At 39.2% G+C, this 14,066-nt stretch overlaps 1 protein-coding gene across 2 annotated transcripts; it reads left to right on the forward strand.

The window, feature by feature from the left end:
• Positions 1 to 4: 4 nt before the first annotated feature.
• On the forward strand, positions 5 to 13,402 carry LOC138043402 (charged multivesicular body protein 3-like). 2 transcript variants are annotated; one of them, XM_068889660.1, is made up of 7 exons: positions 5 to 176; positions 1,426 to 1,486; positions 6,576 to 6,755; positions 8,229 to 8,350; positions 10,582 to 10,693; positions 12,167 to 12,207; positions 12,867 to 13,402. In XM_068889660.1, the coding sequence occupies exons 1-7, from the start codon at positions 132 to 134 to the stop codon at positions 12,957 to 12,959; spliced, it is 654 nt and encodes a 217-aa protein (XP_068745761.1). In that variant the 5' UTR covers positions 5 to 131; the 3' UTR covers positions 12,960 to 13,402. The 2 variants fall into 2 exon arrangements, with proteins under 2 accessions (XP_068745761.1, XP_068745762.1); XM_068889661.1 differs by lacking the exon at positions 12,167 to 12,207 and having other exon boundaries at positions 31 to 176; positions 10,582 to 10,717; positions 12,839 to 13,402.
• Positions 13,403 to 14,066: the final 664 nt, after the last annotated feature.

The following is a 14,066-nucleotide window of genomic DNA, read 5'->3' on the forward strand; positions in this document are numbered from 1 at the left end:
CGAAGTATTATCGACATGAACATGACGTCATAACATGTATACAACATTGCACATTGCAAGGAGAGTCGCATCAAGAAGAAGAGATTAATCCGTTCCTCATGTAATCAAATTTATGGTATCAGAATTTAACAATGGGATTGTTTGGGAAAACTCCTCAAAAGACGCCGAAGGAGCAGGTCTGTTTGATTTATTTTGTACTTGTAGCAATGATTATTCGTAGGCTATAAAAAGTTCCACCTACGAACTGAAATTTAGAATTTTTGGCACAAAGCTCTATTAAGTTTCTTTAGTTTGATAAACTTTTCAGTTTTTATGTGAGTAAGTTTAATGAAGCCATACGGAACTTGGGAGACTGGGGACCATCTATCTATCTACATGTACCATCCATCTTCATCTGATCATAATCGTTAGTTGCACTAATATTTGGTATGAAGGGAAACATTTGGAGGTGGTGACCCAAGGTCACTTTGTCTAAATACCTGCAGCTGTGGGCCATAAGTCATCAAATATCAAATATCATAATCTGCCAGAAGCACATGGGAGTAACTGCAGAACACCCTGCCATTTTGAAGCTGCACCTCTGAACAGGCTGGATACGCGGATACGCAGTCGAAAGTACCACCCCTCCCCAAGTAAACTTCTAAGTAGTATGTTGTGAAGTGGATACGCGGATACGCGGATACGCAGTGGAAAATACCACTCCTCCCCAAGTAGACTTCTTGGTATATTGTAAAGTTGATACTCGGATACGCAGATACGCAGTCGAAAATACCACTCCTCCCCAAGTAAACTTCTAAGTATATTGTGAAGTGGATACGTGGATACGCGGATACGCAGTCGAAAATACCACTCCTCCACAAGTAAACCTCTAGGTATATTGTGAAGTGGATACGTGGATACGCAGTCGAAAATACCACCCCTCCCCAAGCAAACTTCTAAGTATATTGTGAAGTGGATACGTGGATACGCGGATATGCAGTCGAAAATACCACCCCTCCCCAAGTAAACTTCAAGGTATATTGTGGATTGTTCCTTTAGGAATCATCCCATACAGTACATGTACAATGTATTTGTGAAAGCAGTCACCCAGTTTCCCATTTTGCATTATCAATGCCTTTGATGTGATGTAGTTACAGGTACCAACTACCAAAAATGTTACAAGCACTGCATGTTTCAGATAATCATCATTCATCGTTGTCTCAACCCATTCACTTGTCAGGCATCCATGGCCAGGAATTGCCCCCAGTTGACAAGTAAAATTGTCTGGCATTAGACAGAGTAATCTGTTAAGTCAGTCACTCGCAGGAGTCAGTGGGTTAAAATGACATAGCCTTAATGTTGTTTTAATATCCTGTGCTGTAAAAGCCATCAAGTACTCACTGTGAGCATATACATCGTATGACTTCATTTGTTACTGTTGTGCAGGTTCAGGAATGGTGTAGAGGTCTTAGGAAAGAAAGCAGAAATCTGGACAGACAAATAAGAGGTTAACTTTAAGTCTTGATGTGCAGTGTTTGTAATGAAATTAATGTCATCATAATTATTATTATTATACATTGGTGTCACCAGCTCGATTTTGATTGGCTATAAGCACGCAGCTAATTCTTGCTTGCTCTGTTTCTCTTATGTCATACCTACAAACGATAGATTTTATACAATGTATATGTAGAATTGACGTCATACCTACAGACAATAGTTTTACGCATGCAGAAGTGACGTCACCTAACACACTAACCAGCTGTTTGATCAGTTTTGTCATGGCAGAGCTCAGCTCAGGAATATGCGTAATAAAACAATTATTGAATTCTGTTTTCGCATGTTAGCGATAATTATCAAGGCTCCAGTTTGTGTTATCCGCCTCAGCCTTCGGCTTCAGCAGATAACACAAACTTTGGCCTTGATAATTATTGCTAACATGCTCAACCTCATCCAATGGAAGGACAGCAGTAATGAATAATATTGTGTGGTTATAAGTTACAGTGAATACTAAAAATATTATTATTGTTATGGCTGTACAATACCAATAGTTATTATTGCTGGAAGTATGACCTGTAATTGCTGCTGCAGTGAGTGAGCTTGAAGTGAACAAATGAGGCAGTTCTCTGATCGGGAGAAGAACACATTTTTCTTTGAAATGTAGGGGATTGTGTTCAAGAGGCGCAAGGAATTGTAGTTATGCATGAATGGAGGAATTACGATGCGTGGTATGATCTTGTTTAAACAGCCGAAGATTAGAGGCGGCTCTGTTTTTTATTTCCCTTCGCCGTTCCTCAAACTTTTGAAGGTTTCACTGGCATGCAACAAAAAATAAATTTGAAATCATTGAATGAAAAACGCCAAGAACTTCGAATATTTTTTATGGGGAACAAAATCTTTTAACCAGTCCTCTCCAATTCTCAAGCCTGTGCGGTACATGGTTTCTGAGTTATTTTTTGTAGAAGCGTTTCATGAAACTTTACAGAAATGTTCATATGGAGATGCCATGTGGTCCACCAATATGCATATGGTGGCTGGTAATCAATAAAAACTTCTGGGGTTCACTTTGCGATGAAAGCGCTTACTTTTGATGCTCGTGAGATGAAATGAACACATCTCCTAATGTACTTGAAAGGCTCAAACTGCTGAAATTTATGGATAGGCATCTTTTTTCAGCCAAATACATGTAGCAATTATTTGGAAATTCAAAATGCTTTATTTTCGAAATGAAAGACGTCATGGAACTGGAAACTTGAAAAAGATTTATCTCTAGGTCATCTTCAACCTTCTTTAATAGATAAAAATTCAGAATGCCTTGCGATTTTGATTTTAGAATTTTTAGCCATTTGTGAAAACCATCTATTGTTTTCTTTCTTCTTTTGAGTGGGCTCAAGAAGGAGGTCCAGTTGGAGGTCCAGTTTTGGGGTCCTTGTTTTGTATTGTCCCTGCTCAAAACCTATTATCCATTATACAGTCCCATACGTTTGCATATAACTAGTGAAATTGTGTTATGTGGTTTCCTATTAAGGACATTCCCGCCCTTTGCTACTGCGCATTTTTTCGCGCATGTCACGCACACGTCATGCACCGCAGACCACGCAGGTAAACACGATGCTAAATGCGCAAAAAGTTTCCAGAAGAATGGAACGTGAAAGTATGTGGCATCATGGGATAGCTGTGGACCCAGGTCTTCTCGGAAATGTCACGCAATGGCGTGACAGTGCAAATAGACAATCGCTTTGATGTGTAGCACAATCACCGTACCCATTTGGGGGTGACTCAGAAACATTTCCTGATTTATTCAGTTTAACGTCTTCAATGAAGCTATATTTTTGCTGAATGCTAAGGTTATCCTTGTTGATTAGCATACAGGGTGTAAAAAGGGTAAGCGACTTTCCTTTCTTGAGAAAACAAAGGAAAAGGATAGAAAAATAGGCAAATTTTGAGTGTAACGCGTAACACAATTTTCAAATTGAAAGTCTTCAAAACCATTTTTCATAAGAGAGAACAATTATGTGGATTAACGGACAATAACCAGTGATAACACGCAGTAAATACTACATATGAGCAAAATTAAAACAGTTCAAGTTTATTAAAACACATTAAAAAGATTCAAAATTCCGTAGTTTCCTTACTGTAACGCTGTGTTTTGGAATTCTGGCGCTCACTAGGTTATAGTTTGAAACAAGTCTTCAATTGATATCTGTGGCTTCAAAACCATCTCAACTAAATGCTCATACCTTGTGCTTTAACATACAGAAAAATTAGTTTGAGGGATCCACTACGAATGGAGAAATCACTCCTCAAAAGAGTCGCTACGCTTTTTCTGTTCCGCAATTACGCAATAATATTTTTCGAGACCACTTCTTTCAATGTTGCTCCTGCTCCAACCAAGGCGTAAGTGGGTTCCAACCAAGCATTTTCTGAATGCTCACAAGTTCCACTAGCTATTTCCACAGTTTCGTCATCGTAGCTTTCAGGGTCGCGAAAATATTAGCCTTTGACTGAGTCGCTACGTTTTTTTTAACATGCCGGGCCATATTGAACCTAGTCTTGAGTGCCAGTGAACATCACAAATCTACTTCGCAAAGAAGCCATGATTTCCATGTGCTTCACAAGGCTTGGTAACCTTTCCTCTATGGATATTATTGGGAAGTCCACAATGTCTTTTCAGGGGCAATTTTCAGGAAAGAGACATCTGCTCTGACCTCTGCTCTGACCTCAAATTGCTCTGACCTCAAATTGTAAAGTGGAGCAAAAAAGTGGAGCAGAAAGCCAGCGTTTAGGGTGTCAATAGAACTAAATGAGGGGATGCTATCCTCCATGTAGTGAAAGCTTTCTGTTTTTACTTTTTATTTGCCTCAAAATTGACTATCTGTATGAAAGACCACGCCTGCAAGGGGTCATGGGTAAATCAAAAATTCAGTTTTAACGGACCAAACATTAATATTTTCCGAACAATTAGAAAGATATGTAAGTCTGGGTGTGAAATAAGCCAAAATAAGTGATTTTTACCCCAATAAACACAATTTCACAATTTTTAGGTATGTTACAGAAATGGGTACCGTGATCATGCTACTCATCTTTGAGAACTTCGCAGCCATTTTACTCTCTTGAATGCTCGATGACCCCCATTTTTCTTTCCGTAGATTACTTCCTTTCTTAATTTTCTCCATTTTAACAAAAACAAAAAAAATCTCTGCACGAGAAGTTACAATTATTTGGCCTTTTATGCTCTCGTGCGACCGAAGCTTTCTTTCTTAGACTAATATGTATCGTTGTTCAAGGTCTATTTCACCTCAGAAAAAGACATCAGCAGCAAAGGTTAACTTAGTTATATTAGTTATGTTGAACTGAGTACGTTAACCTGATCTAAATTTCACTAATGTAGCTTTTTTATTGCCGACAGTTGTAAGCTAAGATCGTCTTACAGTAATGCAATCTTCTAAAAATGCACCTCATGATCTCGAAAATGAGCATGGTGACCCCCCATTTTTTTTGCCTTTTTGGCAAAAGTAGATCATTACCTTTCTGCATGGCAAGTTTTAAAACAATCTGTACGTGCGAACGTCCTTAAGAAAAGGACAGGTGCTTTAGGTTGAGAAGACAAGGTCAAAAAATAAGTTATACCCCTAGCCAACAACCATTCCTCACTCCATTTGAATATTATTTTTACTAGTGAGATAATTTGTTGTTCTCAGGGGATGAAAATTTTCACTGGCATTCTGCCCTTATTTCTATTAAAAAACTGAAAACCTGTTATCTAAGTAACAAAGCCTGCAAAATTAATATTTACAACGTGCTAACAAAGGATTTTCATTGACAGAATTTATCTGGTCAATATCTGTCAAATGATACACTACCTTTTGGAAAAGGTAATTTCTTGTAAGGAAAGAAGCCAGCACTATTTGCATATTTGTATAACATGTACAAAAAGCCTGTCCCCTGTGTTGGCACTAATACTGTAGTTTTATTGTGAAAATTTACTGCCCTGTAAAGTTAAGTTAACCATTTCATTTGCAAGATCGAAACATTCATTCTCCTACCTCATAAAACCATAGATTTCTTTGTTGGGTAGTCATGAGAATTTGTTTTTATATCAAGATCACACCTCTTATAGACTTAAGCAGATAATAATCTTCATTCTCAGCACCTACATGTATTTGACTGACATTTCGTTGAAATTACGTATGAGGAGAATTTACATACTGGTCACCCCTGGAAGTCAACAGGCTAAGGGTGAAATGAACAGTGGTTCTCCTAATCGGCTCCCACAGTCTAACTCTTGATCGGAGCCTTCTGCACAAAAGTTTTGCAACTGCATGATCTGAGTTGTTTTGCAAATTAATTTTATTGCAACTTTCATTGTGATTTATAAAAAAAATCTCAGCCATCTGTCATTTTACTCTTTAGTTGGCAATCTGACAGCCGCACTTGCATCCAGAAATGCACGCCCAATTTTTATATCCAACACAAGTGTCCCTTTAAGTATAAGGCCGTTTTCTGTTCCTGTTCTAGCGATGACGCACATGTATTAAAAGGGTTAGCATTATTATATATATACAAGTGTATCTTGTGGAGTTAAATGCAACCCTGTTCATCTTTACTTGAGAACTGGAACTTCCAGGGTCCTAGGGAACTTTATCAGTAATTGCCTGTATTCCAAGAACTTCTCCCACCCCCCATATGCCCTCTATCCGAGAAATTCCTCGTCATTTCATAAAATAGAGAAACGCCAGTTACACTTACAGTAACATGTTGCTCAGCTTTTTGAAAAGCAGTGCGGTTTTTTATCATAATTTGTCATATTTGATATGCATTATAATATTATTATATTCAGTTGTCCATACATGATGTATATCTATTATGGCAAAATGTATTTGAAATAAGAAAAGGCCTGAAACTGAACTAATCATTATCTAAAGTAAAACCGCTTGATACCCCCCCCCCCCCCCCTTCCTAAATCCGCCCCTGTACTACGTGCATTTTTGGACATGATTATCTGGAGAGCCAAAAGTCAATTAAGGGAACTGTTCACTCCTACTCATTCCACAGTGTGCATGTAATAGTGTTAATATAAAAAAAGAACTTTCTTTCAGCCATTCAAAGAGAAGAAGAAAAAGCAAAAGCTACCTTGAGAGATGCAGCAAAAAAGGGACAGAAAGATGTTTTGCCTATTCTTGCAAAAGAAATAGTCAGGTCAAAAAAGGCTGTCAGCAAAATATATGCATCAAAGGCTCAACTGAATTCTGTAGAAATGGGCATGAAAAACCAATTGGGTGAGTTATGTCATTAATAATGCCTTAAAGCCAAGGAGAAGTAAATGGCACAGTTGGTTATTAGTGCAGGGCCTCTGTGCAAGATGTCCCGAGTTCGATCCCCTAGTACCGGTAACGTCACATCCTTGCTTCGACTTCTTTCCATTCTGTGTAGCTTCAGGTAGCTTTAACGGAGCACTGAAGATGGATAGAGTGAGGTAAAATGAGTGCACCGTCGGCTTCCTGGGAGTTACCCTCTAGGGGGTAAAGGAACGTCCGGTATTAACTAAGGTGTACCTTTACCTCTATATACCACAAACTTTACAGATGACTTTATTAATACTCGTCAATCTGTGTTTTCACACTTACAACACTTTACTTACCTGCAAATTGTTTTGCATAAAGAGTACGAGATACATTGACTTTTTGAAAAACTTGTTTTGTAAAAGATGTAAAGGCTTTTATAGTTATCCAGCTAGTTCACAGGCACCCCACTTTTAATAATCTGAAAGGAACAATTCAAACTTTAATAGAAACATGATTAAGAACCCTAGCTGGCAAGAAACAACCAGTTGGTTAAAGCGTGGTAGAATTGAATCCGGGACAACCGGAAACCACTCCAAATCAGGGGCCCGTTTCTCGAATGTCCCGAAACTTTACGGGCCATTTTCGGGTGTCACATTTCCTTTTGTATCTCAACGGAGAGAATTTAAGTCGTCAAACTCTACAGTCCTTTTTTCTTTTTGTTACCTTAAAAACATGTTAAAAGATCGGTTTTCCAAAACAAGCGGTTGGCAGTTTCGCAAATGGCCTTTCGGGCCCGAAAAGTTTTCGGGACTTTCGAGAAACAGGCACCAGAGTTTAGAACGGGCTTTGAACCCGGGGAAGCCGCATGCAAACCCAACTCTCTAACAACTGGATCACGCCGCCTCCTGTGCATTGTGCATTCTGTGACGGCTGGGCAAATTTTCGTTACGTAAACGGTCGTTGCCATTTGGACGACACTTAGAACAATTTTCACTATTAAGTTTGTCCTTTGCAAATGATGAAAAAAATGCTCAATCTAAGACTAAATTAGCCCCATTTTAAACGCCGAATCTAATGCAAATGAGCGAAAACAATAGATTTTTTCTCATTTGCATTAGATTCGGCACATGTAAAATGCGACGTTTAAAACGGGCCTTATCAGCGTATATCACTGAGAATTTAGAAAAAAAACTTAGGGAAAAAGTTTAGGGAAAAAAATTAGAAAAAAATGAACTTGAGTTGGATAATAGACATCGAACTCGATTCAATGGCTGAGGAGCGAACGCACGTAACCACTACACTACCAAGACAACCACTCCAAACATCGCAATTTTAAAGTCTATTAAATGAATTATCCCTAATAACTTATTGAAAGCTAACTGTAACCGAATAAAACTCTTGGTTACTAAGAAATGGCATCGACCGTTCACGAAACGGAAATTAGCGATGGTTTTTTTTCCAAAACAGGAGTTCTCCGCATGGCTGGTGCACTGGAAAAAAGCACAGAAGTGATGAGAACTATGCAACAGTTGGTCAAAGTGCCAGAAATTCAGGCTACAATGCAGGAAATGTCAAAAGAAATGATGAAGGTACCAGTAATATAATTAAAAACTTTAAGGCAATATGGGAATACTGCACAACAGCCTCAGTAAATAAATCATGCATCGATGTATAATGAGCAAGGTTCAGCCATGTCATTCACATTTTTGTTCAGTGAAAATAGTATTCAAGAATGGTTGTACACTGTACACTAATATACTCTACAAATGTGTTTTCAAGGCTACAGTGAATAAAAATAATTTTGTTGCAATTCGTACAAAATTGTGTTTCTGCTGTGATGCCCAGACAGCGAACCTGAATGGAATGGAAAAATCTTTCTACAGCATATCCGGCAATGAAAGGAAAACTCAAAAGGGTGTTATCAATTTTTCAAAGAAATCGGGAAAAGCTGGAGAGCAAATGTGAGACAATTTACTGTTACAGTATCAAAAACGTCACTCATGCTAAATAGTAGTTACATGTACCTGAAGACTGTCTTGGTTTAATTCATCTACACTGTATGGATTTATTTGTGTAGGGAATCACGTGGGGCCAAGTGATATTTCCTTTTATTTCATTCTATTCTACCTTTCAAATATGTGAAACTTCATGTCATTAACAACTATTAGCCGAAGTGGAGGTGGCTAGTGGTGGATTTTTATTTCATGTATTCCTGGAACGAATTGCAAGTGGATTTTGGGCAATCGAGAACGTGTGACAGATTCGTACGTGATAAGCGCGGAGCAAACGTCAGCACCTCAACTAGTCAAACTGGTTTTCTACTGTACAAATATCATTTCGAAAAACCGATGATGATGGATAACACTGCGATCGCAAATGATTTTGACCAGGAGTTCTTTTCAGAGCTCAAAGAACCCCTGGTCCAACCCTTGCTAGTACATATTTTGTTTGGTTGCGCCATTTGTAGACAGAGACGACAAGAACTTTTCTCTGCAAATGAACGCGGGAAACTTTTGTGGGAATGGCGGAGGTTAGACGGAAGTTTAAGGAAAGTGTTTTCGATCCTCCAAGCAAACCTACGCCTCATTCGATATGCACTGGAGGAAACACTCTTTGATCGCTTCTCTCATTTATTGAACGTCAGGACAAAAACGAGACCGGGCTTCCTCTACGCGAATGAGGTCTGGATCAGGACTTTCGAAGTCCTCGATCATATCTCTTCTGGCAAGTGGGCTTTTGGTTCCCAAGTGTTTTTACTGGAAGAGTACGCCTGCCACTTAACCATGAATACAGGCTTGCCGTTTTGGATCCTTTTGGCGACTATAGGTTCAGCTTAAAGTGCACTAAGAACCTCGAGTTTTGGATCACATATCGCCCCGATGCGTGGAATTACGACGCTACAGTCAAGGCTCTTGTAATAGCCCTTTGGTGGACGACAATGCTCCTCCATGTGAACAGCACTGAGTGTGGTTGCAATTTGAAGGTCAATGGAGTATTTATGATGTTAAACGATGCGACAAAATTCAAACCCCGGCCGGCCTTGTTTTTAAGCTCTGAAAACTTACCCGCTGCTAAGATCATTCGCATGAAAACAAACTGAAAAGTCCAAAGTACCCAAAAACATAATCAAAATGAGAAAATAGTTGCCATTCTTTCTCACTTGTCGCTTTCTTGGGCTCTCTACGCTCGCTCGAACGACTGTATTATCCCAGAATCGTCACAAACCCTCGCTCGTGCAAAATTTGTGTCGAGAAGTTAAGACATTTTTGCCGTATACAGGACGCGCATTTACCCTTTGATTTCACAATCGTTATAGTTCTTCGGTCGCATCAAGGTGGTTGATAAGTTAACGGTGGTTAACTTCCTAATTGCAAATGATCAAACAAGGATATGTTGTTATGTTACTTTACTGAACGAAATCAATCCAAACTTATGCATTACATAATTAAAGTAACAAACCTTGTATCTTTTTGTCTCGTTTACAGGTATTGCGCGCAAATGTCTGATTTTAGTGAACAAAAGAGAAAATAGCAGGCAGTGTCCATTGTTTGTATTGCCCGCCAACTACATACTAATGCGCATTGGCACGCGTGCATAGCAACCAATGAAATACATTCTTCTTTCGCGTCTATTAATAATAACGAGCAATATGACAGTCCTGGGACGTTTCTTGAACTGTAAGTAAATGTCCCGAGAAAAATAGGCATTCTGCCCGATGGAATATGTGTAATGGTCTCGTGCGTTTTCTGTACAGTAACTAATACAGATTGATAATAATGTAACATTAATTTCTTGTTTGATGTACTTGCACTGCTTCCAGGCAGGAATAATAGAAGAGATGTTAGAAGACACATTTGAGTCAATGGAAGATGACGACTTGGAGGAAATTGCGCAAGAAGAAGTTGACAAAATTTTGTTTGAAGTGACAAAAGGTGAAAATACACTGTACACGTACAGTAGGTTCTCAAATGGCTGTATCATTTGTATGAAAAAAACCGTTTGTTTTGTTGAGAAAACAAATGAAAGGATTAACTTTCAGAGAAAAAAAAGGAGTACTTGTTAAAGTTTCCCCTATACAGCTTATCTTTGAAGGTTTAGTACTAAATGGAAATCGTGATCCTCGGACTTACATGGACAATAGACCTTTTTGCAGATATAGCGGCCATTTTGATTTCTATTGTTTCGAATAGCTATTATGGGATGCCCAGGGGGCAAAGAAAGATTAATTTGTCCCCTAAGCATCCCATAATGTCTTTCGAAACAATATAAATCAAAATGGCCGCCGTATCGGTAAAAAGGTCTATTGAAGTCTCTTATAGACACCTGAAAATCTCAGGTGGCTTCAACTGGATATGAACCCATCAGTGACCTCTGTGACGCCGGTGCAATGCTGATCTACCAACTGAGCTATGAAGCCGCATAGTTGGAAGCAGGGGCCTCGTTTCTCGAAAGTCCCGAAAACTTTTCGGGCCCGGATAGCCATTTGTGAACCTAAGAATTGAATGAAGGGGTAGTTTCTGAAGAAACTGTGGTGCTGCGTCGGTGGGGAAGTAGTATACAAAAATTTGGTTTTATCAACGGAGTTGATAATTTAAATTGGCCACCGTACAGAGATTCTAAAAGCTGAGAATCTCTGTACGGTAGCCAATTTACATTATCAACTCCGTTGATAAAACCAAACATTTGTGAACCTGCCAACCCCTTGTGTTGGAATGCCGATCTTTTAACATGTTTTCAAGGTAGCTAAAAGTCAACCTGACTGTGAAGTTTGACGACTTAAATTCTCTCCGTTCTTGAGATGCAGAGGGAATGGTGACACCCGAAAATGTCCCGTAAAGTTTCGGGACTTTCGAGAAACGGGCTTAAGGGTCAATTCAATACAAAATGACCCCTTAACCCTTTTAATAACAGTCTCTAAAAAGTGGTTATAATACTTTACTGTATCAACTAACAGTAATGGCATGGTACCAGATGAAACACTAGTTATTGCTGAACAAAATGTGCCCACTATTGTGACGTAATAAGAATTCACGGGAGCCAATTTAGAGCTACCTTCCATTTTTCGAGAACCGCATTTCCGGAAATGCTGCACTGGAACCAACCTATTTCAAGCCATAACACTTATATTTGTAGAACAAAGGGGAGTTTTATGAAGAAATTCGTTGTCTGACGGTGTTCACAGACTTAAAAACAACATTCGACTTTGAAAAAGAATTCAAACCACTGCAATGCAGATCAAGACTGGAAAAATCCAAGATCCCATTAAAACTACTGGAATTCCATATTTTCTTAAGAGAATATGTAATAGTGCATGGTCTTGGTAGTTCTGTACCTAATGTCACGTTGAAAATGGACTATAAATGTAGTTGAATAGTCAGTGTTAATTTGGAAACCTTTTTCACTAGGTGCCCTTGGACAAGCTGGACATGTGACAGACAAGCTACCGGTAAGTCCTTCGTTTCACACGAGCATAGGTTTGCAAAAGATTACGTTTTGGGCTGAACAACGAGACAAGTATTTGTAAGTCATGTTCTTTGTAGGGCTTAGGATTGTGTCCGCACTGGGTTTTCGCTGAAAGGCCAGAGGTTAGACTGGAAAAAGAAGATACCTTAACTCAGTGACATTTGCGGTACTGGCAAAAAGCTAGGCGAGCACTGAATGGTGTTTGTTGTATCTACTAGTAATCAGTCGAATCAAGGGAAAACGTATATAGCTAGTTGTCTTGTGGAATGCAAACCACATAATTGGCGAATCCCAACTCGCATAGCACACTTACTGTTTACCTTTTTAAACACCTCTATCTATTTTCAAAAATTATCTTGAATTGTCGCAACCCGCAAGTAGCTTACGTGCTAGTCGAAGCGGGAGTCGTAGTAAAGTGTATTGAAACTGTTATGACTTACAACGATCAAGTTTTCACCTCTTTGAAAAAGTAGAGAAAGAAAGAAAGACGATCAAGAGAGAGCTGAAGAAAAAAAGAATTATGCGCAGTGCAAAAGAATTCTAGCTACAGTAAGAGAAATATTCTCCTAACTTTTATGTGAACCCACTATTGAATTGGTATATTATTTACGTAGTGTTTTGTCATATTTGTTGATCTTACAGGGAGAAGGGGAAGGAGCGGCAGCTATGGTCCCATCTGATGATGAAGGGGAAATGGAAGACATGAAGGCACGCTTGGAACAACTACGAAGCTGAAATAATAAATCTTGCGATATTCAATGAAGGGTTCCTTGGTGGGGAAAATGTCCGCGGCGTTGTTGGCAGTGAATTTATCCAGTGTATTTCCTTTTTTATTGTAAGAGCTGTTTAGATCCATTTTACTTTAGTTCACCTAAGACAGTCCAACGCTAACATAAGTGGACGCTCAAGTTTATATCTTTTAAATGACCGGAACGCTGTTCCATCTCGGCGTCATGTACTGATGTCTTCGTACAGGAAGTGTTTGCCTACCTGACCATCCTCCAGATTAAATTTCTGAAGCTAAAGAAAAAATGTGCACACATTTGGAGTTCACTTCTCAAAAGAGGATTGTTTTTCCCAGTGCAGCGCCACCGTTTCGTCGAGGTTTCCACGCTCTTGTTGGACGCATTGCCTTGACTTTGATTAGTTTGTTTTAAATAAAAGGTGCAAATGGTCAAGATGGTACTCCGGTTTTCGTTTGTTGCTCGTAAGAACTGGGCTTGATAGAACGATACAGATTATCTAAGCAAGGGCCAATTGTTTTCACTTGGACTACTGCAGTAACAGTTTAGGTGGTTTTCAACCAGTCCTTCTGGATACACGGATATCAAACGTGATATGCAAAAAAAAAATGTTTGTTGAAAAAAAAAAAGGAGCTGACATCAGATCTATAGGACATTACTAAAATTTCGGCATGAAATTTGGAACATTCAGTGTGCCCAATGCGGAAACCCAAGCCACGTCAAATTAGCGTAAGTTTCAGGCCAATCTAAGAGAACCCACGCGTTTCAGTTGTGAGAACGAAACGTACCAGCTGGGCTGACAATCCGGTGGATGGTGAAACCATTTTTCGCAATTTCTAACCTCTTCTGTTTATGCCAGCTACTTTTGAAGGTTGTGCCTCCATTCCAGTGTGTTCCAACCAATCAAGTTGTTTATTTCCAGCGTTGAGGACTTTCCCCTGGTTTCACTGTTTGGAAACGTTAAAAATGGACCCGGTCACCGCTGGGACCGTGCAGACCTGAACACTAGCTTACTGATAGTTTTGAAACGTGTCTACCTCAACCCGAAATCAAATTTATCTGCTTGAAATCTGTTTCAATCCTCTCGCGTTTTCATTCG

Source organism: Montipora capricornis, chromosome 3 (genome assembly GCF_036669925.1).
Source record: "Montipora capricornis isolate CH-2021 chromosome 3, ASM3666992v2, whole genome shotgun sequence".
NCBI classification, from domain to species: Eukaryota; Metazoa; Cnidaria; class Anthozoa; order Scleractinia; family Acroporidae; genus Montipora; species Montipora capricornis.